At 40.2% G+C, this 27512-nt stretch overlaps 1 protein-coding gene across 1 annotated transcript in view; it reads right to left on the bottom strand.

Annotated features, from left to right (window-relative positions):
- Positions 1-27512, bottom strand: part of klhdc8b (kelch domain containing 8B) — a 269063-nt gene that overhangs the window by 187496 nt on the left and 54055 nt on the right. The window contains exon 2 of the mRNA XM_085449494.1: positions 20911-22277. Within this exon, the coding sequence (XP_085305620.1) occupies positions 20911-21301 (391 nt within the window). The 5' untranslated portion in view covers positions 21302-22277. The remainder of the gene's footprint in view (positions 1-20910; positions 22278-27512) is intronic.

Below are 27512 nucleotides of genomic sequence, written 5' to 3'. Positions count from 1 at the left end.
ACTAAAGCTGCCTACCGGTATGCTAGTAAAAGAAAGGTGTGCGTAAGAGCTGTGACAGAAGGTAAATACACAACAATCAGCCTCAATTTAAACCCACTGGCAGGGCAAATGTGAAAAACATCGGTTATCGTGATACGATTGCATGTGTCAAGGGGTTAGGTGGCCAATGAACTTTTTCAGTTCTTGAAATCCAACATAAACAGCTCGATTTCACTCGTGACGCTATAGAAATACAGACACACCAGCAGCACAGGAGCATGAATGCAAACAACACCCACGGCTCTGGGGATTCAGCTAGGTCAGCAAAGCAAATTGCTTTTGCTCTGATCCAAGCTCACTACCACAAGCACCTGCAATGAACATGTGAGCATTGGAAGAAAGTGGCTTGCTCTGGTGAATTACGCATTCTCTTTTGTCATGTAGACGGCTGGATGTGTGCGCATCTCTCACCTGGAGAATAGACTGCAACAGGTTGCAAAAAAATAGTTATCAGGAAAGCGCTGTGATGCTCTGAGCAACGCTCTGCTGGAAAACCTTTGATCCCGGCATTCATGTTTACGGTCCTTTGACATCTACCACCCACATAAGCGTAGCTGAAGACCCCATAAAGCCTTCATAGCAGCAGCATTTCCTGATAGTGCACTCTACCACACTGCAGAAACTGCCCAAGAGTTAAGAGTTCCAGAGTCCAAGGTGTTGAGTTGATCTCTCAATTCCCATCATGCCAGCCTGATGGAGAAATCATGCCATGTGCTAGAGAAACAGCACTAATCCATGGAAGCCTCACCTTGCTTCCAGGACTTTAAGGATCAGCTCCTAACACTTTTACACCTGATATGGGATACCACTCAGCGGTCAAGCAGTCATTGACTTGAAAAATCATAGTGCTCTGGCAGCACAGAGGTGGGGGGGGCTCCATGATGTTAGGCAGAGATGTTGCAGCCTATTGTACAACAATCACTCCACCAATCAAAGTGGCTGCTTAATTACTTTCCGATTCTTACGCACACATCCACATCACCAGCAGAATCAAGTGACACACAACTCCTGAGCATAAGCTGTACCCCAGCACACTATACACTATAAGGTCAAATGGTGAGGCTTTTTTGCCAAAGTTTACTACTTCTCTTCTGAATGAACAATAAGATGGTGAGAGAGTGTGGGTGCGAGTGAGAAGGTCCAACAGAGAGAGAGAGATGAGTTTGTGTCACAGTGATACCACGGGAGAAAATCTGTGCCTGAGGCAAAATAAACCTCTCAGGGCGAACTGTCTTCAAGAATATAGAAAGCTCTCCTTCAGCGCTCTCTCACATGCCAACTTTTAAACAGACAAGCCGTGGTGTGCCCATCTCTTCTTCTTCCTAATGCAGTGTCCTCGAGACAAAATGCTCATTATTTGTTTTTTATTACTGCCAGGATAAAAATTAAGTTAGGAAATGAATTTTGGGGTAATTCCAAATTGTGCTGTACTCAAGCACAAAAAATAAACACTCTAATTAGCACAAGCTCTTATTTGGAGTGAAGTGGGAATTATTTAAAGCCAGGGAGATTTCACTTTAAGACTGGAAAATTATGTTACAGTTGTTTGTTCACAGCTTGTTCAAGCAGATGGGTGGTGTCTGAAAATGCAGTTTTGAGGTATTAGAATTAGCTTAAAGTAAAACTACGAGAATATGAGCAGTGTCTCAGAATTTATGTGGCCTTAATCATAGTTGCAATGTCAAGGTAGCCACAGCAGACATTTTTCTGCAAAATGCTGAATGTAAAAATAAAATTTTGCTAAATGCTAACCTGTAGTAGCATTTAGCTAAAATGCTTGTTGCCATGACTCCTAAGCTGTGATTTTCTTTGCCACCATTAAAACTTTTCTTAACCCTGTAACACAGAGTTTTTTAAGACCTTCATATCATCATTGGGTTTTTCACATGCACTGCTGCTGTGAGCAATAAACTGCACAAAAAAGGGTGATAAATGATAAAAAATGATAAAAAAAAAAAAAAAAATAATGAAAAAACTCAAATGTAAATTGCTATTCAGTGTCTTTTTTTTTTTACAAATTTATCAGATGTTTCAATTAATACTCCAATTAAAGTTTTAGAAATCCTTGTTGAAACCATATGTGTTTCCTAGAAGGCCACAAGTTCTGCTCCACATGTCCTCAACATGTCCCTTATTGAACTGAAGACAAAAAACACTGACAGCACTCAGGTTTCTTATGTTGCAAGTCTTTTGCATCTCATTTCACTCCCTCACTCTGCTCCAGCTCTGTTCTTCCTGTGCTCGTCCTTTCCTCTTGAGCACAGAAAGCTCCCCATCCAGAACGAGAAACACAAATGAGCGTTGTCGTTTTATGTCGCCAGATTTCACACTGTCAGGCAGCCAGCTCTTGTTTGTGTAGGTTTTCCTCTGTAATCATCCTCTCTCTGAGCTTCTAATGAAAGTCTCAGCAGGGCTCCAGGCTTCCCCCAGTAAAGAGCTTTTGCTGAGAGGATGAGGCTATGCCACTAGAGTCTACAGTAAATTGAGAGAGAGTCATGAGACACCGGTCTCCCAGGATAAGTAATCCAGGCTCCAACTTTGAAGAGACTGTTTTTGGCCAAAGTGCCTCAAGTCCAGACTTATTGCTGCGATTGGTCAGAGCGGTGCAGGGAGTATAATCTGTGTGCTCACTGCGAAGGCTTATTTTCAGCAACCTCAGATACTTTCAAATATCATCGGTGTGTCATTTTGCACTTTTTCATGAGTTAATTCCTCCTGACTCTTTCTGCCAGATCGACTTGTGGTCCTCTGCTCTCATCTACCTCTACTTTAAGGCTGTTGCAAGTCTTTTGTCGGCAGATGAATCTTTGAGATGTTTTGTAGTGAGTAAGTGTAGGTGGAGACTGTACTGTAATAGCAGTACTCATACTGATAAGAGCGAGGGTGGCTTTTCAGTTGTGAAAAAGCTAGTTGTAGTAGCTTTTTTAACATTACAGACATTTGCAGTCAAACTGTCAGGCTGAGAGTAAAGATCTTCAAACCCTACCAGGTAAAGTGACAGAAATGCACCAACAGTTCCAGCCTGTCCTGAATATCATTCTTGCAGCTTCAGAGTTTCGACAGTAACCAGCAGCAAATGATCTAAGCAGATCCCAGTGACTTAAAGTCATCGCTGCTCTCTGTCACCCTGTGAAGCTTCACTCCTCACTCACCCAAACACAACAAAGCACCGTCCTGTGCCAGGAGAGCTAGAAGTTGCTGGGGAGCACTAGGGCATTGGGCATTTTATATTTATCTTATGCCTAACAAATCATTGGGCTAGGTTACCTCTAATTAATGATAACTTCTACACGTGACCAATCTATGCTTTCAATTTGTCAGAAAAAAACTGGTAACTCCAAACTGCATTTAAGAGGATCCACAAGGCCCAAAATCCCAATCCTTTAATCAAAAGCAACCAGGAGTCAAGCATGGAAAGGCAGGGAGAGCTCAACGATCCTGAAACTGTTCAAACAACCGTACATGAGACAATGAAAATGAAAACTAGGAAACAAAACACAAGGGACACGAAGATCTGTAAGAAAGTTTGAACAAACAAGGAGATGTGAAAGGGAACCAAAGGAAACTGGGGAGTACAGTTGTTCACAGGTGAGCGATTAGCTGATCGTGAACTGGTGAGGCAAATTAAACACAGAGTGATCCGGGCAAGGAGTGAAAACTAACAAAGTGAGAGAGTAAAACTGACAGGAATACACAAGAACCACACAAAAGAAAACTGCAAATTACCCTGTGCCTATAAGGATACGCACACAAGCCTCATTCCAATATATAGGAAAGATTTTTTCTTAATGAAGTTTGGTGCTGAGCTGCCATGATGGAATGGAAGCAAAAAACAGGTGAAGATAACAATCAGGGAGGGAATTTCTTTCAGCTGCTTGGTTCTCATAATAACAGATATAGTGCCGGCTGGCACATGAATATGCAGAAACTCCTGTTTGTGCCCTCCAGCAGAACATCTCCACTTCAGCTCAGCCGGGGCTACGTTATCAGAGGCTTCGATCATCAGAGACTGATACCTAGAATAGAAACCACAGTGCTCAGCACGATGAGTTGGGAGCGTTACTAAGGTACATGGGAAGAAAACTTTGTTCCAAGCATTATTTTTTTAAAGTGTAAAACTGAAAGGAAAGAACAAAACTGAGCATGCTTGCCATGTCTCCACAGACAAATGTCACTTTGATGTCATTATCTCAAGCTTCTCTGCTTCTATGAATATAAGCCTCTCAGGGGGGTAAATCCCTTCAAACGATATTTTTTTAAAGCTGCATAACGTATTTGCAAAGACATGCAAAAAGAACGGCTCATATCTAGGTCAATAATGTTAAAATATGTGATGTGGACGAGTTGCTAAGACTTGCATTCAACAAGCACCTAAAGCCTGAATAATGTTATTCTTTGTTCTTTACTGTGGGGCAGAGCGTAAAGGCACTGTTTCGGCATTTCCAGCTTAGAATCAGGTCTGAGTTCAGGTTCAACGCTTTAAAGTAACCATTAAAAATATAGAAAGGACTAAAGAAGTGAATTATATGAATAGAGGTCCTTACAAAGACAGTTGTATAATATATGCATTCAATTAACAGAAATATCTAATTAGACAATCATATAGCAACAACTCAACTGCCTTTAAGCATAAATCTTTAGGCAGAGACAACCAGCTGAACTTCAAATGAAGCAAAACGGAGAAGAATGTGGGTTTTACTGACATTGAATATGGCGTGGTTCATGGTGCCAGTCTGAGTATTTCAGAAACTGCTGATCTGCTGGGATTTTCTCATTAAATCATCTCTAGAGATTACAGAGAAAACGAGAAAATATCCAGTGAGCGGCAGTGCTCTGGGTGAAAAAGCTTTGTTGATGCCAGAGGTCAGAGAAGAGCAGCCAAACTGCTTCAAACTGAGAGGAAGGCAACAGTAACTGAAATAACCACTTTTTCTACAACCAAGGTATGCAGAAGAGTATCTCTGAATGCACAACACATCAAACATTTAAGCTACACTGGAAGACCACAGAAGACAACACTCCTGTTAGCTGAGAACAGGAAACTGAGGCAAAAATTCACAAGCTCCCCATACCTGGCAATAGAAGGTTGGGAAGACATGGCTTGATTTGATGAGTCTCAGTTTCTGCCACACAATGTGGATGGTAGGGTCAGAATTTGATGTAAACAACATGAAAGCAGGTCTCATATCAATAGTTCAGGCTGCTGATGGGTTAATGGTGTGGGGAGTAGCAGACTTTAGGCCACTTAGTAGCAACTGAGCATCATTTAAACACCACAGCCTGCCTGAGTATTGTTGCTGACCATCTCCATCCCTTTATCACCCCAGTGCACCCTTCAACTCATTTCATTTCACTTCACTTCCCTTTACCTCACTTCACTTCACTTCTCTTCACTTGATGCGTATAAAGGATCCACGGTCCTGTTGTTTTGAGTTGGGCAAATTGCACTGAGATGGAGACACAAGCCACCCACGGATTCCAACATATAAGTCGCCCAGTATGCATCCAGAGTTAACAACGGCAGTTTCGTAAAAATTGTACCAATAGCACTAGAGACATTTTAGCATTAGCTTCAGGATGTCTATGTACCACAGTGAGTCTCTTGGAACTCTTGAGGGAGGAAAAAGGGATGCACATGGACATTGATTCTGTGTCCTCTGTTCATACTCTCTCAGTCAAACCCTGCCGACTGATGTATGTGCAGACTACTGCACCATGGCATTTCCCTGTCACATCAGTGTCTGTGTCGAGCCAAATACGAGGATTGAATGCTGATTTCAGGGGAGGATGCAAGAATTCCGAAAGCTTAGCAAATAAATTACATTTGGCCAAATAAAATCCATCTTATCAGAATCTGAATATTTTATTAATCCCCAAGGAAACTGTGTACTGAAATAGGCATGCCAGTTGATGCATGTGCACTAAATCATTATTTAGTTATTTCTAATCAACTGAACATTTGCCAAAATCACAGCAGGTAAAAGGATACGACTATGTATTTTACATCGCAGTCTCCATGTTTCTACACTTTAGCACCATGATCAGAGGGATCTTTAGTCCTAATCAGCTTATTAAAATATGTTCTAATAACATTATCTCTATAACTTTCTGTTTTACAATTCCATGAATCTTTCCATAGAAATAGAGACTCAGGTGAATACTGAATCTTGACCGATGCTGAAAATACATGAAGGCTGAAGGCAACAGAAGGAGGCCCCATTTAAAATCCATTTTAAGAAAAAGATCAGAATGCACTTCATCTTAGATAACACACTCCGACACAGAAACAAAAGAACTCGAGCACACAAATCCAAAAACAATCATCATTCTGCTGCTTCTTGTAGGACACTGTGCCACATCACAAAGGTCAGATCATCTCAAACTGGTTTCTCGAGCAGTTCAGTGAACAACAAGTTCAATGTACTCCAATGAATCCAACAGAGCACCTTTGGGATGTGGCTGAATGAGACAATTGCATTGACAAATCTGCACCAGCTGTGCGATGCTTTCATGTCAGCGTGGACCAAAAGTGTCAGAGGAACATTTCCAGCAACTTCATGAATCTATGCGACAAAGAATCACAGCAGTTCTGAAAACAAAACGGAGGCCAACCTGGTTCTACCAAGATGTAAATGGTAAATGGCCTGTATTTGTATAGCGCTTTACTAGTCCCTAAGGACCCCAAAGCGCTTTACACATTCAGTCATCCACCCATTCACGCACACATTCACACACTGGTGATGGCAAGCTACATTGTAGCCACAGCCGCCCTGGGGCGCACTGATGTACCTAATAGAATGTCTGGTTAGTGCATATACTCAAGTGTGTTTTTAACATGCTTGAAGATTTTGAAACCGTATCATGTTCTTAGTACATAAAACGTTGGAAAAAAAAAACTTTTCTCAAAAGTCCCAAAGTTAGATAAAGAGAACTCAATTAAAAAAACGAGACGAACATTAGACTTTATTAAGTTCATTTATTTATTCATTTGGTGTACATATCTGTGAGTGGCAAGATTATGTGATCCTTTGCTCTCAGTATCTGGTGTAGCCCCTTCAAACCTGGTGTTTGTTTAAAGTTGGAAGAATTGTCATTAGCTTGGGCTCTAGGATGTTGGTGGGTTTTCTCACATTAACTGTTCACTGTTCATTAAGGTCAAGACTTTGACCTTCCAAAATAGGAAGTTCTTTTTTAAAGCTATTCTTTGGTATGGTGTATTTGTGTCATCGTCTTGCTGCATGACCTGCTTTTGTTTGAGATTCTGTTCACAGACAAAAGTCCTGACACTTTTCTTTAGATGCTCACTGTGGGATATGTCCCTGAGCTGATACAGTATATACTCCATAAATAAAATATTAATAAAAATAAAGCAAACAATTGATGGGCCATCCATGTAGAAGAGCCCTACTAAAAGAGGAGCTTTTTAACAGTACTTGCTTGTTGAGTGATCTTTTTTTGATCGATGGCTCCTGTGGAGCGTTACAATGCTGTTTTAGATTTTCTCCATTGTGCACAGTCTGATTGTTGATTGGTAGTTTCTAGACCAGTGATAATTCTGTAACCCTTTTTAGCATAACAGGCATCAGCAATTTTTTGTTTTCTGAACTCTTCAGAGTCATGCCATTACACACCTGCTCATTTAAAGCTAAAATCTGAAAGGTTCCTGTGCATCTGTGTGTATATTTGTGTATGTTTTTGTGATCTGCAGGTCAGTCATGAGCAGCAGAGCTTCAGGGAATCAGATCAAAGAGCCGTAACATGCCTCAATGTATATTTCTAATTTGTTATGTTCTTTTTATGAAAACTCCCAAATTTATAGAGTCTGTGTATAATAAATCTGGCATATGAATAAAATTTCAACTTCTTGTGCAACATGAGCTTATCACCCCTTGTACATGCCAGCTTTTGTCTACATGTACAGCTTTGATCATCTGTTTAATTAACCTTGACTTTTCCTGCTGTGCCAATTAAAAGCCTTCATAGAGTAATTTGGGGCTTAAAGATGTAAGAAATAAAGATTACCATGGATTTGGCTCTGCGATAGTTTTCTAGGGGTTGATCAGTACCAAAGCTGTCCTTGTGAACCAGAACTGAAGTGGTAAGTCGGGACTGTGTGCTTGTTGTTTGATCAGGTATGAATGCAAATAGCTTGTTAACATAAGCAGACAACACAGAAACAGATCATGGAAGCAGTGTGACGAGCGCATTTTTCACAATAAGGAATAATTAAATAAAAACCAAAAAGAACCCGATGGTCCCTCATCTTAATGGCTCTCAGTGAGTTTCGTATTAATTTTGACTCATTAATATGGATGTTGCTTACCAGCTACCATCACAGGTGTCATGATCAAAGCAAATTAGATTCCAATTTTAATTAACTGCTTTAATTTATTTTCTTCGATCAGGCTCCATTTGGTCACTGCAGATAGATTTTAATCATTTTCTTGGTTGTCCCTTCTCAGAATGAGGGAACAACTGTGTTAGGTTTTTACTCCACTGACTGCCAGTCCATATTTCGGTCTACTGGAATACAATTTTAAAGATAACAGGCATTTAATTCAATAGTCTTGGTAAAAATCCCAGAAGAATTAATGTAGCTCTTTGATTTTGATTCAAAACCCTGAATAAGAACCTGACTTTTTTTGATAAATGGATCTTATGCACAAATTCAATACGGTAATCTGCAATCTCTCATCTGCCTGCTTTCTGGGTGTTCAGCCACTGGTATATTCTTTACATCACGTCCATTTCCCCATGCTGTCAAGCTCATTACTGACATTATTACTCTGATCCAATCATTTTCTTGCTCGCCTTCTGCAAGTTAATTTGACTCCATTCTACATACATTAAGTCTCAATGCTCTTTTGTCATTCTGATTTTCAGACTCATTTACTCAGTCGCCCGCCTCCACATCTCTGCCACCCCCCTGGTCACTCAGAGCCCCATCCAATGAGGGTCCTGCCCAAACTCATATCACCTCCAGGTTTTCTGGTCTGCTGTGACGAGTCACTGGAGTCTATTCTGCATCGACAAATCAGAGATGAAAATCATGAACATTATGACATTTAAATATTGCAAATGCATCCATCCATTTTCTTCACTACCACACAGCTGCTGTTGAATTATTCCACACCTAAGTTACCTATTTTCTATATTAACCCCTTTTTTCACACTAGTTCAAAAACCTTTTAAAGAAAGATATGATTTAACAACACTGTAGATTTGATAAACATCAACTTGTTCCCTAATTACGACATGCAAAATCTCTCACTTCTCATTCTCTCAGTGCACACGAGCAGCGGTCTATCCGTAGCCTGCAGCTACACCACACAGCTGTTCCAGCTTCACCACACGGCATCCAATACTGCTGATGGGCAGTGTTCAGTTATTACAGACTGTTAAGAACTTGTTAGACAAATTTGCACAGCCACTACCTGAGTTTGCTAAACTTACACAGAACCTGCTGAGGAAATCTTTCTGTGTCCTCTAGCACTCCTTCAGTGTGTTAACAAAGAGACGTGGAGACAAACTGAGTGTGCATCAGTGATGAACTGGAAGCTCTCTCAGCCATGGGCAGACTTTTACCCTCCTCCTCCAGGGAAATTTGTTATTTTAATGGGTACATCTATATCTCAAGATATTTGCTTTGATCTTCTCTTTGATGTTGCTTAGAAACGTACGTACGAACAACTATTAGCATGTGAAACACTCATAATAAGAAGAATCAGATGTGGCACAACACAGAGGTCCACTAACCTACACCTTATCACCTTATCAATTCATCCATGTGACTGAAAAAGCATATGATCACAACTTATAATACACAATATCAAAGCACCCCAGCTTGTAGTAAAATGAAGCAGACTGGGAAGCTCTACAAGACCAAAATCCAGGACATCACAGGTTATTCATCAAAAGCAAGCTTTAGCTAAAAGCTGTGGAATTTGCAAAACTAAGTCTTGAGCACAAAGGAAGAAAAAGGCATACTTATTTAATTCAATTCTAAGAATTGGAGGCGACTTCTGTGGTGCATTAATCAGGCAAATTTGGATAAGAACCATATACATACATTGCAGTATTTTTTCTCTAGAGAGAGAGGAGACTTTCTTGGGATTTTGTTTTTAACTGACTTCACATCTCTTTTTTCCTTAAAGACCGCTCTCACGCAGCACTTTGAAGCCGTGACAGCGTGCCTTTATCTTCTTCCTTATAGAAACACACTTTATATCAATCAGGAGCTTGACAATCCTGCGGAAACAGTCATTTTTCAGTCAGGCGGATTCCAGGCCCGCTGACAGATAGGCAGTGGATGTTGACTGAGAGGAGGGCAACGGTCATTAATCACAGACTGAGGAGAAGAGGGAAATTATACTCATCACTGGAGTATGCCACTTTTGAGTCATGCTCCTGCTGCGATTAAAAAAAAAAAAAAAGAAGCTCTGCTGTACAGAGGACTGAAAGCGAGATATTTTAATAATAACAATAAAGGGCTGCAGGAAAGTAACGTAAGGAGGGGAGCTCAGAACCAACAAAAGTTGGGGTATGGGAAATCTCTTACATTCATTTTTGGGATTAGGGATGAAAAGAAGGAAAGATAAGACTGTAGGTTCAAGGAAGGAAAACACACACAGACATGCAGTGTTCACTTCATTGAAAGCAGCAAAGGGTGCTGAAATGAAGCACCCAGACAAACACGCCCTCTCTTTCTCTGAAATGCACGCACTATCTGTTGCTAACTTAGAAACACAGAAAATGCACATATGCCCTCTGTCTGTGGCACAAACAGGCATTTACAAATAATCTGCCTGCTCCCTTTGATTGGTCTAAAAACAAACACGGCAGTCACACACTTGTTGCTTAGCAACAGCAATGCTCGGCTGATCAGTCGACTCGGAAACGCAGAGTGAGTCAAGAGGTAGAAAACAGCTAGGGGGCGACACATGAGGAGGGGGGGGGGGACAAGTGCTGAGAGGACATGAAAAGAGAGTGGAGGATACAAAAGGACATCAAAAGACAGAAAAGCACATGAAAGGATGTGTCCAGAAAGGAGGAGAGAGGATTAGATAAAAGGAGGAGAGGACCAAATTCAAGGAGAAGGGAGAGGAAAGGAGAAGAGAGGAGGCCAAAAAAAGAGAGGGCATGAAAAGGAGAAAGAAGCGGAAATGAAATTAGGAAAGGACACAAAAAGTTTTGTAAAGGGAGGAAAGGATGTGGGGCTGTGCAGCAGTCCAAGACATGTCAATCATCAGACCACCATCTGAAAGACACACACACACACACACACAGCCCGAACATCAGAAGGCATCAGCTGAGAGTATCTGGAAGTTGCCTTGAACCACTTCCCAACACATGTTCAACACTCACTGAACTGCTTGTTGGTCTCTCTCACTCTCTTTCAGAGGCTGTCCAAGTCCAAGAAAAGATCACAGTTGTATTTATCAATCCAGCAATACTTCATGATCTACACTGAATGTGAACTCCAGTCCAGCCAAGAAAGGCCAGTTTAGTACCTCCTCATCATTACTGGTGTTTTCTGCCTTGCTACATGCAGTGATGGACGCACAGCCAATCTGTTGGAGCCAGAATTCTGGCTGGGTTGTAGGGGATCAGACACTTATTTCACTCTACGCCATGCCAATCAATTTATAGCTTCATGTAATGTGTATCTGACTAATACAAGTAAATAAGCTAAACCCTTCCTCACATGTAACCTCGGCTGTTTAACACCTGCTGTTGTGACCAGGCCACAGGCTTGACAAGCATTTAAATGTTTCAGGTAAATTGTTTCCAAAAGACAAATTAGTCTTAGCTGGGTCATCCAGGAATATTAGCAATCAACATTTCATTATCTCTTTACAAGGACAACACAACCCCTTTAAGCAGCCAGCCTTGGGGATGAAATGTTTTTTTGTGTTAGCCCCTCTATTTAGCCCCGCTAAATAAAAGACTAGTCTCAGTGGAGCATTTAGAAGTACAATGAGCTGACTCTCTGCTCATGGCACTTTGTATTTTGGTTCCACAATGGGCCTGAAGGACAGCCTAGCTGCTTGTTGTTATCTACCATTCCTGCTGTAATGTGTGTTCATCTGTTTCTCTTGATATTAAATCAACTTCTATAATAAATGTATATATACAACATTTTCAAACTCTTGACGTGCCTCTCTTAAACACTTATTTCTACAATAAATACATTTTTAAAAGATTCGTATTGTCACATGCAAAATGCCTTTAAGATCAAAGAGTGACATATCTAACCTTAAAACTCTTTAATGAGAACTTAAACTGGTCTTTCTGCTGAGTCAGAGAGCAGATAATCTCAGACAGTAGAATAATCCCAAAATCACGGCATAGTAAACAGTACGCCCTGAATATGTGTCTTCATGCACACATTCATGTAATCATATTAGCTCTGACAGCTTGACAGGACCAGTAGGAGGAGGTAAACACTGTAGGCACTTGGAGTGTGGGAGTTCTGCTGGATCAGTGCTGGAACGTCATGTAGATGTGATGCGTTTTGGTTAGAGTTAATCTCCATCTTTCTAGTGCTCCTGTTTCATGTTTCATGATCTCTCCCACAATGATAAACATGCCAAAACACAAGTAAGAGCTGAAAAGTGTCAGCAGCAGCAGTGCTGCTCATATAAAAGAATGCTGTGTGCGGCTTTTTGCATGCCCTGTTAGTCTATCAATAAACAATCTGCTGCTGCTGCTTTTGTACTGAGCAGCATTGAACCAGAAATTATACTGAACTCTCTGGAATGTAATAAATAGCTGTGTTTTTATGAGAAATTTCAGATGGATTTGTTCTTTCAGATGAAATTCACAATTTATACCATATTATCTATGCTTTATTTAAAATATATGAGAAAAATAAGTTCAACAGAATTTGTAAGATATAAATTTATAATTTCTGGTCTAATTTCACATCAGAATGTGTTGTACTTGTGTTGTACATGAGCACTCTATACTACACCCATATTCTACGCATAAATTTGATCTAACATTCACTCTCCAATGAACACACCAGGAGTAACTTAGGGTTCAGTATCTTACCCAAGAATACTTTGGCATGCAGACCGCAGGGATAGAACCAGCAACCTCTCGATTGACAGGCACCCTCCTTTACCTCCTGAGCCAGAACCACTCCGAGGATGTGGTCCATAACACTAACACAGAGAGACAGACAACCATTCATGCTCACATCAATTTAGAATCACCGATCAACCTAACATGCATGTCTTTGGACAGCAGGAGTACCCTGAGAAAACCCATAAGGTGAACATGAAAGCTCCACACCCTCTATCGCCCTGTCCTGCAAACAGTAAAAAGAAAAACAGAGCCTTGATATGAGTTAATGCTGTGAAAGGGTTTATTTAACCCAAACTCTGATGTGAAAAATTTCCTGAATATCACACAAATTTCTTACATTTTCCCAAATCTAACCAAAGAAGCATTTGCAACAAAAGTAACAGAAAACATATGAAAGCCTAACATAGCAAATGAACAGACTAAATCTAACACTGAACAAAGAGCAAAAATAATGGCAAAAATCTATTCATATGACGCCGTCAATAAAGGTCTACAGAAAAGAACAAAAAAGGCTTTTTAGAATTTTAGAGCCTTCGGTGAGGTTAATACATGTTTTTGACAAAGTAGCTTTTACACATTTCACTGTGAGACTAGATTCTTACTGCATTCATGGCTGTGTGAGGAGGTAAACGTGTGTCCCTTGGTGCTACTTCCCAGCTGTAGCCAGAACATTGTACCTTGGATACTAACCTTCATCGCCTTATGGTTATTATTTAAATTAAGTAAGAAAATTTAAAGACCACTGCCTCTCATCACTCTAGACTTCCATCAGGCTCACCTCATATCTCATTTAAATTCTGCATCCCTGAAAGAAAGATCCTACAACAGTTTCACAACAAAAGTTTGCCTCAAAATGTGAATTCTGCCTGTTATGGTATCAGTAGCACTTTAAGAATTCGTACAGGGAACTGCATAGTTTAGAGTATATCACAGTACCAACCAGAATACAGCAGTCAGGATGCTACACATGCAGGAGTATGCACATATACACAGCATTTGTATTCAGTGTTGGCCATTTGTAACACAAATGACAAACAGCTACAGCTGAGCAATGAATCAAAAATGAATCAAAACCAACATTAGACATTGCTTTTATTTTCATTTCACCAAAAGACGAGAGTGATGGTGAAATGCAACTGAGACAACTGCAATTTGCTGCTAACACAGCTCGGTACACATCTGCACAGACAGCATGCTAATGTGAAACTAGCCAAAAACCCAGAATGACATTATGGGTGAATGCATGTGGACTCCACCCCAGCAGCCAGAACCTCATATCCAACAGGTAACAAAAGCAATGACTCCGTCATGGTCCTGGGTCTGGGGATGCTTATGCGTTTCTGGTTTATGAATATTCTTTGATTTTTTTCATGGTGTAGTCATTTGTATTTCAAGTTTTCCTAGTTACTATCTGCTTATATTTTGTAGTTTCTAATCTTTAAGTTTTGTTACTGTGCCTCTTCTCTATTCCACATTTCATGTCTAGTCTCCCTTGTCTTCATGTTCGTTTTGTGTGTCTGTTTTCTCGTTCCTTTCTGTTTGTTCCCATGTCGGTTTCTTCCCCGGTCCCTGTGTCAAGTCCACGTCTTAGAGTTTGTCTCCTGTTTCATGTTTTATTTTGATAGTCCCTTGTCCTGTGTTCAAAGTGTTCAAATTGTGTCTTATTAGTTCCAGCTGTGTTTCCCTCCTGTTTCCCATCCCCTCGTTATCCTTGGCTTATTTAGTCCTCTGTCTTCCTCTGCCTGTTGTTGGATGGTCTGCTCATCTCCTTTCGTGTTTCCAAGTCCCAGGTGTTTCATGTTTCAGGTTATGTCTTGTCGTTCCACGTACTTAGTGTTTAGTAGTTTTCACTAACTAAGAGTAAAGAGAAAATAATGTAATGTATAATAGCTACTTTTTTGTGTAACTGTCCAACAAAGGTTTTAACAACCAAAGTAATAACACTAATCTGTGACATCACTTGGGGCAAATCATTATCCTAATACACACACCAACTTAGTCCTAAGCTTTTTCAGTGTCAAGATTTACCTGTGGTGCTATTTATTATCCCTTTTTCTACTAGTAAAAACCCACCCTATGGTTTTTGCCAGGCCTGCATCAGACTACAGTTAGAGTTGAGAAGACAACAACAAAAAGCAACTTCCAGGAAAAGATGAAATGTCAACAGCCCCATCCTACATGTTTACAGCCCATTTCATCGGCAGCTATATTCGTTGATTCCTTTACATATGCTTTCTGTTTTTGTAACTGTTGATCAGCCTCTAAATAATAAGCCTAAATAGCTTAATTACTACTGAACTAATAGTAAACGTGATTTGCACAGTGTTTAAAACTACACATTTACACAGTCAATTAAAGAGGAAAGAGCACTACTTTTGACATTTTGCTACAGGTCAAAGATAGTCTAAAGAGGTCGGAAAGAAAATCATCTGGACTTCTTTAAGTTCCTTGAAGATGTTTCATCTGAGAAGCTTCTTCAGTTCTAAGAGCAAATGGTGGAGAGTCCCAGATTTTTAAGCCCTATGGGAGTGTCCCCAAGAGGGTCATGGACCCCCTATTGATCCTCTACCTAATCACACAAGCCAAGGTGTCATTACGGGTGTAGGTCACAATCAGCCAAGGTTTCGAGTGAACCCACTGTGAAACCTAGCCCCACCCTATCATGTGATTTACTGAGGTCAAAAGGCCCAGGATGTGAGTGGGCGTTTAGGTGTCTGGGAAGGGATCTCAAAACTGGATTATAGATGGCAGGCAGTTGGTGTCGTAAGCCCCCGCCTCTGTTCAAAGATGGTTGTTCACAGTCTTCTTTCAAACCATCTGTCTTCTCTGTCCAAAATGTGAACACTGGCGTCCTCTTTGTCCTTTAGGTGCAGATGGACAGCCGAGTCTTGTCCAGTCGAGGTGGCTCTTCTATGTTGTGCCATGAGTTTATGAATAGGGGGTACACTCCCATAAGGCTTAAAGTCTGGGACTCTCCACCAGTTGCTCTTAGAACTGAAAAAGCTTCTCGGATGAGAGGTCAAACGTCTGCAAGGAACTTAAAGAAGTCCAGACGCTTTCCAATCTCTTTAGAATGCCTGAATGACTGAGAACCTTCACAGAGATACAGATCAGAGAGTTTGACCCTCACATGAATATCAGTAACTGTGAGCATAGAAATTGAGATGGAAAACACTGAAAAGGCATGGTAAGACTTTACCTCGTAAAAATAAACGACACCCGCTGTTTGCAGTGACTACTTGTGGACTTTTATTTTGGTTTTGGTTCTTTGGATATAAATTCAAATCTTTCAAAAGATTCCCCTCTCCCTGCCAGTCATGTTCATTTTTCTCCTTCAGTTAATGGCAAAGATAGCAATGAAAACTTGGCAGTTGTTAAACCTTCTGATGACCGTATGTGTCACATGCACATGAACATGCAAACATGAACATGCAAACATTCACTTTGCGTGTGTAAAAAGGCCGGACGCTCATAAACTGGCCTCAATCCCACAGTTTCTATATACAAATACAGAGAAAAAGAAACGTCACTTTATATTTGAAGAAAATAATTTAATTAATCACTATATAGATGTTACGAATCTTGGTACGCTTGGTAATTTTCAAGAAAATTAAAGAAGTCCAGACGCTTTTCTTTCCAAGCTCCTTAGACTATGATGACCTGGATGACTGAGAGCCTTCACAGACACGCTTGGTAAAGTTCATCAAGATTGAAGCTGTCGTCTTAGAGGAGTTTGGGAACAAACACAAAGACATGAATACACTACGCTGCTATCATGATGGTAAGGAAAACGATAATAATGATAGAAGACTGGAAATAGTGCATGAAAAAAATGATAGAAAACTATAAGTTGCACTCCTTTGTATTTTTTCCTTCCTACTTCCTTCCACACTGCACTGCAGTTTCTCTGGAAACTACGAGCCTGGAAACATGAGCATCCATGCTGTTAATGTTAAGCTTTTCTGTAATGGCACTTTTTCTCTAATGGTTAAACTGGTTTCCGCACTCAAAGCATGTTCCTGCTTGAGTTCGCTGCTGGCTGGGTAAACATAAATATTGAATTTTAACAGATCTGAAACATTGCACTAACGCAAAGAGGCTAAAGCTAAAGCTGTATCCAGAGCAGAGAGCCAGCCACAAGCCAGCAGCCTTGATAAGAGCTAAAGGATCAAAGCAGTTATGGGGAAAATTAATAAGATGGGTGAAAAAATGTATTGAATTTAAAAATGTATTGGAAAATTTGTTTTGTTATATATAAATATGTTCCACTTGCTTTTGTTTGGTAAGATCAAATCTATCACACAAAGGTGGATGTACAGCAACCTTTTCAATGAATTATTGGCACCTCTTTATTTTCAGTTGTTTTACTGAAATAAGTAACAATTTGGGGAAATTTATAAGGTTTGATTTCTTTTAATTATTATTATGAAAATAAAGATTGAGGGTTGAAGAAAAGTTGATTTTGCTTTTCATATGCTGTTAGTTGTACTTGGATAGAAAACTGGAGTTGACAAAAAATCCCTATCACTAGCTTACACTGTAATCGGTGCATCTGCAGTATATTTATATATTTTTATATATTTTTTTCTCATACACCATTTAAAACCACTGGGACTAAAACTGAAAGAACAACACTAACATTGTCTTATCACAAGAATAACTTCATTTAGGCGTCACATTAACTTCACAGTATACACTACTGTAATTTTAGTCAGATCTTCTGGTGTCTTGGTAATGGGGCTTTGACATGGCTACTGATAAATCTATTAACAGACACAGTCATTTTTCTATATTGCTTTTAATGAATGCAGCCCTTTTGATATATGATATATGATATATGGTACATTATACAGCACTTTTCCCATCAGACTCATTCACAGATCACCACTTTGGATGCATCTATTCTTGCTTGTGTGGAATTCAGCCTATATTATGTATTACAGTTGGTGCTTCATTTAAAAAGCAGCTTTTGTATTTCTAGCCAGTCGGGTTATTTGAAAAGTGCCCCTAGCTGACTTGACGCCCCGGAAAAAAGTCGTAAAATATGCTCTCGATTCTATACATTTTAAATGACTGCAGCTAAACTTAGCACAAAGCATAATGTCATTATCAATAGTTGATGATGCACATAGAAAACATGGATATAAAGTAGATATATTCATTGTTTTCATGCAAGACAGAACTGTTAGTGTTAGAGTATGTTTAGAAAAAAAGTAACATCAGGCAGTTATTCAAAGATGCTAAAACTTCAAAACATGAAATCTCCCACACACCAAATATGTGTAGATTAAAACTAGATTATTACCGGTGTTAAGTCCTACACCCAAGAGTTCTGCCATTCAGTTAATAGCAAGGAAATTTAGTAGAGTCCAATTCCCTCCAAACACTTTAGATAAAAAGAATCACTGATCCAAAAGCAGAATGTTTGACAGTGTTTCTAATACATCTCTCTGCATATTTCACAAAATTACTGCATCATAGCTGCACAATGTTTCATCATAATATACCCATAATACTAAACCATGTAAAGTTTTAATATTCATTTGATAACACATTCCAAAAACAAGCTACAAGGATCAAACCGATCTGCATTTCCCTCATCAGCAGCACCTGTGCTCTGTCTCTTGCATATTTAAAACAGTATAAGGCATATATACATGCACATCAGAGAAACATTCCCTTATTCTGTCTCTATTACCTTGAAAGGTCATATTGATTCCTCAGTTTACAAGGCCAGCGCTCAACAGAAAGCAGCCTGAGATGTAAACAAAAGAAACAGCAGGAAGAAGCACTTCAACAAGTGGATGTCTCTTTTATTCTCCTTCTGTTCTCAGTTTTTTTGCTCCGTATTGTAAAAATGTGAATCTCTCTGGACTTTTTGGCTAAAGATATGCACTCCATCTTTTCCCCTTTATTGGAAAGGAGATCAGTTCATTGTCTTGTCTTCTTTCTCCCTCAGCCTCGCTTTCTCACGACTCTCCCTTCCTCCTGCCAACATACACAAACTGACAGCCAGCACACGCCTGGGGAATGAGCATGAAGTCCAGTATGTTTATTCAGTGGAGGCAGACCGCGTGATGATTGCCTCTGCACGAGCTACGTTCAGTGACATTCTGCGTACACGAGGAAGCATGCACACAGTAGACATGAGCGCAGACACCCACAACTAATCTACTGACCATTTACATAATCAGAACTTTGGGCCTGGCCACGTGCAGTATTTACAGAACCTAAACCAAAGCTAAGCACCAACATCACGACTTGTGCGAGCAGCAATCGATCTGAGCACCACTCAGCTTTAATCACAAGAGAAAAACCTCCCACTCAGGAGACACTTTAGCATCTGAAAAGCTTCTACCAAAATGTGATGCTAATTAGTTAACTTCGACACCTCGGAGAATTGAGTTTGTTTCTGCTGTGACTGTTTTAAAGCCTTACAAATACGTCAAAGCAGCTGCATACTCTTCTTCATCAGTTTTTAATGAGCCTATGTAAAGATGTTTTGGAGTCACTGAGGGAGGGCATGCAAAATCAAACACAAGCAGAGGAATGCTCTGCAATAAGGTAAACCTGTCAAACAAAGACTGGACACGCTATCTCTATGATCTAGCTTTTTTCAGCTCTGGTGAAATGCTGACTAACTTGGCTTTGTGTATCTGCTGATACAAAGCATTGTATCAGCAGATCAGCATTGTAAAAAACAATGAGAGTAAATGAAAAATAAAAATTAATGTCATCACTTGCCTTTTGTTGCATTTTTCTCATTTCAGCTAAGTGTGGGAGTCTTTACTGTGTGCTGCTGTTATTTCTGCTCATGCTAGTTTCTCCTCTCCCTGCTCTCACTGTGAGTGCAGCTCCTCACACAAAGGCAATGTGCGTGGGAAACGGAATTGACCAGCAACAAGTGAAGTGAAAGAGTAGTTATTTTGTTGATGGCAATAAATCTAACTAAAAGCCAATAAATCAAGCGCCCCAGGAAGTATTACATCACACATAATAACACAAGAGAGAAGAGCCAAGGAGAAGTGGACTGGTTTTTATATGGTGCTTTACAAAACATGCCTCATCACACAAGCACTTGTTTCTAAACCTAAATGCTTTTCAAAATTCACCATCTGATAGATGCATCAGAGGGCAACTTGTGGTTCAGTACCCAAAAGTACACCACCATGCAGACGAAAGTAACAAGGAATCAAACCACCAACCTTCTGATTAGTAGATGACCTAAAACCTGAGATACAGCCACCCAAACCCACATGCAATGTGTCATCTTTAAGCTTTTCATGTGTATCAGCTCACTAAACCCCATTTGGTGGATAAATCAAAAACACTGACCAACATACATAGAACACCTCTTTGCTGCTAGCAAACAGGAAAGCTAACATAGCTAACATGTGGCAAAAAAAGAGAAAAATACATTGAAATTAACAGACTGGCTGCCTGTCACCTTTATGCTTTCTGGGACATCCTTACTAGATGGCACATCAGTGATCATACACATGAAACAATCCAGTCATTGGATGAATGGAAGTAGTATATGGAAAGAGGTAAAACTTGAAAATGTAAAATTAAAAGGATTGCCCATCCTACAAATATTTACCTGTAACCTCATCAAAGCTGCAGTAAACCAATAACAAGTACATCTTTAACTAAACTGGTTACAAACACTAAGCCATGATTGGACACTGCTCTTTGAGATCAGCAGATTTAAGTTTCAAAGTGAGAAAACTGTGACAACAATATCACAAAGCAGAGCAGCGCAGGTGGATTACGCTTTCTTACCTTTCTTCACTGTGGTGACTCCCATGGATGGCTGACCCAGACTCGCCTTTGTCTCCCATTTGCCCTCATCGGGGTGGTACATTTCCACAGAGGCCAGAGGGGTCTGCTGCTGATTCATTCCCCCAAGCACCATAACCTGGCCCCCTAGCACCACAGCTGAGGCCCCCGCCCGCGCAGTAGGCAGTGGAGGCAGTTGGTTCCACGTCTGGCTCTCTACATCCAGGACTTCAACGCTGTCCAGAGGCATGCCGGTCTCACTGCAGCCCCCGAGCACATAGACCAGGCCTTCGTGGTAAACAGGCGTGCAGTAGACGCGGCACTGCGACATGGAAGGGAACTGCTCCCAGTACAGAGACTTGACAGGACTCACCGCCATCTCCTGCACAGGCATGTCTCCAGGGCTGAGCGGAGGGGACGCACCATCACACACACACACCACACCGTAGAGGAGGTAGAGAGAGAGACAAGGAGGGCAAGCAGGAGAGGGCACGCAAAGGTGGAACGCAAGAAGTAGAAACAAGCAGAGTCACAAGCTTGTTTCTGTCTGTCTGAGTGACCACCTGAACTCCTGTGTCCACAGAGAGAGCGAGGATGACATGAGAGAAAAGAAAGATGGATGGGAGGGGGTGAAGAAGACAAGGATGTAGGTCAGTGAAAAGAGTGAAGTGAACAAGGAGAAAGGAGGAAAGCAGCAACGCGAGTCACTCACTCCTCAGCCAGATGTCACGACTCGCTCTCTACTCAAATGTTTTATTCATCCAGCTGTTGGTGTTTTCGAGCAGTGAAGCCATCTGCCCTTCAGTCTCCTTTATTCCTTCCTCTTCCAGCCCTCTTTTCTCCTTCACTGCTTCCTCCTGGGTGTTATTTTGGTTAAAGTTTCAGTCTCAGTATACTCCTGGGTGGGAAATGACATTTGAACAGGGGTTTCTGAGGGCCAAATATTTAATCCCACAATAATCTGAAAGTCAAGGGCTGAGAAATTTAAAAAAGAGAGGGAAAAAATGAAGCAGCGAGACGGGGCTCAAGGGGGAAGAGGGGTGAAAGGATAGTGACCTTTAATAATATGCTGACAATCCAAGAAAAAGCCTTTTTGGCGCCTTCAGTCGAGGGGCAATTATTCAGGGCTACCAGTGCCCCTCAGCTGTAGCTCTGTAGTTCTGTTTGCACCTTTGTGACAGAGCTCACAGCGAAGAAAAAATCCTTGCTCATGAACCAGAGTCTTTAAACAAGACTTTGTCACATTTCAAGAAAGAATGTTTTCTTTTGGTTAAACAAAAATTCCAAATCCTGGTGTCGAGCGCTGAGACTTGTCATCAGACACAAAGTGTGTGCTGAGAAGCTTCCTGGTAGCTTTGGAGAGGCCCAACCTGGAAGAAAAGACAGTGCAGGATTAGACATGCACTTGGTGGTATAAATTAAAAGCTAATATGATGACAAGCTTATAATTACAATATAATTCAGTGAGACCAATGTGAGAGGGAAAATTATCAAAGTACTGCATGGCAGAATGTATTTAAAGCCCTGTTTGTGCTGGTGTAAACAGCATACAGTATGTACAAATAGACAAAATAGAGAATAACAACTATTAACAAACAGCTGGAGTAATGGTAGTATAGTAATTATATGCTACCCATGTAAAGTTGGTAAGACCTGGCTAAAGCGTGCCTCTGGTGAAAGGTTTTAATCTTTCTGTTATTATTAAAGTAAGAAGTAAAATGAAAGAGTTTATTTTTTATTCTCGATCCCATCATGGTCAAGTGATCATGGAAATTTTCCTACTCCAATCTGACTAAACTAAAAACAATCAATTTTTGTTTTGTTTTGCCTGTTTTTAATAGAAAATGCACAATAATTAACAACAGTACTTGGGTCAATCATATAAATGTGCCCAATTCAGCCACGCAGACATATTCCCTGCAATTCCTGACAGTTTGAAGGCATTCATGAATACTATAAGAAAACCAAAGGCACAAAAGCATCTATGCATAGAAAAGAGCGAGAAGTCTATGAATAATAAAACAAAGACATAACCATATATATTATTAAACAAACAGACCACTTATAATGCTTAGAAGCAAAAATAAAAGCACATGAAAGCACCAAAACAGAGAGAGTAAAAGAGTGACTTAAACACTATTTTGGGCTATGACAGCATGTCTGATCATCCAGCAACCACAGTTTGGTTTAGAGAAATGCTAAATCATTTGTATGAGTTCTGGGGGCTTATTAATCTAGCTCTCAAGGAGGACACTAAGGCGTTGGAGAGACATAATCCATTATCTCTTCCCAGGTGGAAGCAAAAAAACACCTTACACAGGAGGTGTCTGGGAAGCATCCTGGTCAAATGCCCAAACCACCCCAACTGGCTCCTTTTTGATGAGAAGTGGTAAAAGCTCTACTCTGAGTCCATCCCATATGAGCGAGCCCCTCACCCCCTCTAGAGCTCCAGCACCCTTCAGTGGAAGCTCATTTCCTTCGCTTTTTCCCACAGTACCTAAAATTGTAATCTTTTGAACACCAGTCACAGTCTTAGGTTCTTCCTTAATAAATGTGAAGTAAACGTGTACAATTTTTCTATAGAAAGTCTATTTAGTTTGTCACAAGTGTTCTTCAGTGTTAATTTATAAAATATAATCACAGTATTGGTGAAACAAATTGCAATTATTGTCCTTCAAATCCTTCAGCCCCATTTATTCTACTCTGTATTTATCCCAGTCAGCTCATCCTGCATTTATCTGCCTTCCAGCAGCTCACTTGCAATGCAACACCACCAACAACCAGCAGCAGGACTGCAGTACATGCAAATAGGACAATTACTGCTGCTGATTGAGTTACAGGGTTCTGTTACCAAAAGTGGGAATTAGATGCAAATGGATCCAAAATCTGATAAACATTTAATCAATAAAGATTTAAATGTGCAAATGTAACATCTGCTGAATCGTAATTGCTTAGTGCTCCTGACACAAACGTGTGTCAGGGCTGAGTTCAAAGTATAGAGAGTTAGAACAACTAATCCAATCAGATCTCAACATAAGAGCACTGCATTCATATTTCAGTGTATCTTAGAATCACATCCATACTGTTGCCAGCAATGAGAAGCCTGTCTGTGCAATGAGTGTGTGTCTGTGTGTGTCTGTGTGTGTAGACGCAGCAGGAGGCGAGCACACCGTGACCTGAGGTATGACAAGGAAAGCAATGACATTTAGCAGGTGGGAAGAGAGAAAGAAGGCAACCCAACATATAGTGTCGCTCTACTCCACACTTTCTCCTCTGCTGTCCTCATCTTCTAGCTCTATATGTTGACACTGTATTCATAATTAATGATGCATTCTTCCTCGGCTCAATTAGTTGGCCTTTAGCTGACCTTTAGGTCAAGTGAGAAGGAAAGGGAAATGAGGTGAGTGCGTGTCCATACTTGTATGTATGTGTGCATGCATTTGCATAGAACAGCTATGTAAATATCTTTGTGTCTGCATCAAGCAAGACAAAGTTATCATGTAAAAGTTTAGTTTCACCACGCTACCTGAATACTGGGTATTCAGTTGTGAAACAGCTTTCTGCTATACACAGCGCTCATTTTTTATTTAGCTAATATATGTTACACTGCCACTGATGTCATGAGAAATGCTTTCCATCTTATTAATAAAAAGAAGCACAAAAGGACAGATACAGCACGTGTAGTTTTCACAAACCAGCCATCACAAACGGGAGATGCACACAAATGCCAATTAGAAAAATGCTTATTTTAAATTAAAGAGAACTTTAACCAATCATGGCATGCGTGGTCAGGACTGTCAGTGGTGTGAGTCAGTTATTATGGAGATGCTGCTCAGTACAACAAAATAGGTCAAGGAATAACCAAAATCCAGAATGATGTCTCAGGGAAACAAGTAAAATATTATTATAGGGTCTGCCTTACAATATAAAGCTCCTTGAGGCGACTGTTGTTGTGATTTACTGAATTGAACTGAATGAAGGTTTTTGTAAAGCACACTATACTCAGATATTACCAGTGTTGTTGATTGGAAAAAAGCCACAACTCATTTCCAATGCTGCAGAAGGGTTACACAGACTCGCTGAAAGAAAGGTGAGCTGTAGTGGGTCATCTCACCTCTGTGATGGTTTGTGTTGGCATTTCAGCCAATGGTGTCAACATTGATGGAATTATGTACAAAGAAAAGCACCGTCAGATTTTGATCCATCATTCAATTTTTCCAGATGACAGTTAACTCAAAAATACTGGCAACTGAATAAAGACTACCTGGAGAGAAAAAACACACAATAGAACACTATCGGCTCTACAGAGCCGGGTGTGAACATTATTGAAGCATTGTGGGATCATCCTGACAGAGAATGGATCAAAAAGTAGACAACATCCAAAGAAGAGCTTTGAATGTCCTTCAAAAAGCCTGGAGAAGTACTACTCAAAGAAATTACAAAAAAGCTTTTTTACCCTCTGTACTCTTGCCTTTTAGCAAAATGACTGATATGGTGATGATCAGATTTTATGAAGGTGTTTCTAAACATGAAGAGTTTAAATTGATGAAGTTATACAAGCAAACAGTTCAAGGAGCTGGCATAAAGAAGTTTCAGAAAAAAAGGGTTGTTAATTCTACTCTTGGTATAAACTGCAAGCTAATGGCTAAGTGTAAGGAAAAGACATGAGACTGAATGTGGCTCACCATCCAGCACTTAAAAATCCCCACTGTCTATGTATATATTATCTATAGTGATAAACACATACCTGTGATGCTGCCAAATATGAGACTGTCAGATGTGGGATTTGCAGTCATGTCTGGCACCATCATGGGTTGTGTACAGTTAGAAGTCATTGGAAATAAAGGCACATGCGCCTAATAAAGATGGAGTCTGACATCGGTGTTAGGGATCCAGTGATAAAAGAAACCCCATCGAATTCTGCTGACCCTGAACTCGAAGAAACCGATGTGAACCCCTGGCCGTATTTAAGGGACCATTTCGGCTTCAAGTCCAAGAAAGGCAACAGCTTTATTATACAGTGTAAGCTGTGTTTGCCCAGAGAGACCGAGTTAGCAGCTTTTAAAAATTCCACATCAAACCTGCGCAAGCATGTAGAGGTAAGTTAAATAAAACTTGTACCGTTATGGTAGGAAAAAGGCTATGCTCAAATTAATCACATTAAGTCGAGACATCTGTGAAGAACACAGCTAACGTTGGTTGGTACTAGCAACTTACTGTGATCGGGCACGTTGTTGTCCAACTTACTTTTTTTTTACTGGGTTGGTAAATTGCCAAAAGAAAACGTGTTTACTTACGTTTTTCCTGTTTGTTAATAATAATAACTTATTTTAAAAAATAGTTAAATTAAAGACAGAAGTGGCTACTTTCTTACTTAACCCACATATGTTCACTGTTCACACTGCAGGCAAAAGAATAACAGAGCGCTCACTTGCCTTAGATTAGTCAAAGACAGCTGACTTTTGTTACTTGTTAATTAACACTTGCAACCTCTGTTACTGTCAAATAAAATAAAAAAAACACGAGGTATAATGGTATAATTTACCAGCGGTAGCTATGTATTAGGGACTTATCGGGGAAAATATTTTATGTAAAATTTGGTGTGTTTAATGAAAACAAAATTGATTTATATGCTGATTGTTTAAAAATTTGTTAACAGAGAAAACATCCATCCAAGCTGAAGGCCTTCAGTGACTTTATAGCGACGCGGAAGCGAGCCTTGGAGCAACCAGAACCCCCAAGAAAGCACGCAAAAATCAGTGATGTGATGGCATTGGGTGCAAACAGACGAGTATCACAGGCAAAGGTTGACAAGCTCATGATTAATTTCATTTGTGAAGGTCTTCATCCATTTACTGTGGTTGAACAACCTTCTTTTAAAGAACTTTTGTTGGCACTGAATCCTCAATGCAAAGTCATTTCCAGACCCACTCTCAGGACCACAATAGAGGGAGCTGCCAATCAGATGAAAAAAACTTTGATGTTGCACCTCAGTAAAGTAAGCCATGTTGCCACCACTACAGATTGTTGGACAGCACACCAGCAAAGTTTCATAGGAGTCACCGCTCATTGGATAGATGAGGAAACCTTGGAGAGGAGATCTGCTGCCTTCCTTGCCAGAGGTTGAAAGGGTCCCACACCTTTGATGTCCTAGCTGGTGCCCTTGATGGCATTCATTGTTAATACAGAATAAGGGGAAAAGTAGTAAGAACGAGAACAGACAGTGGCTCGAACTTTATTAAAGTATTCAGTGTGTTTGGTGAACAAAGTCAGCCTGAGGAAGCGGAGTCAGAGTCAGATCAAGACTCTTCTGAAGAGACCAAAGCAGACTACCTGGACACATTCACCATCCTGGAGCAAGATGGCGGTCTTGAGTACCAGCTTCCACCACATCAAAGGTATACATGCCACCTTTTAAATTTAGTAAGTAGGTAAGTAAAATTTTATTTATATAGCACATTTCTAGATAAAAGATCACAAAGTGCTTTACAAGGTATAAAACAAAAACAGTCAAAAGTTAACAAAATGCAATTTTAAAAAGATGTGTTTTTAGCTGTTTTTCAAAAGTAATCACTGAGTCTGCAGATCTCAAGTTCTGAGGAAGA

The sequence above is a fragment of the Copadichromis virginalis genome, linkage group LG23, assembly GCF_057382275.1.
Source record: "Copadichromis virginalis isolate Kocher_CV1m ecotype Utaka linkage group LG23, C_Virginalis_male_GT1.1, whole genome shotgun sequence".
In the NCBI taxonomy this organism is placed as follows: domain Eukaryota; kingdom Metazoa; phylum Chordata; class Actinopteri; order Cichliformes; family Cichlidae; genus Copadichromis; species Copadichromis virginalis.
The sequence above is the reverse complement of the archived record's forward strand: the minus strand, read 5'-3'. Positions and strand labels throughout refer to the sequence as shown.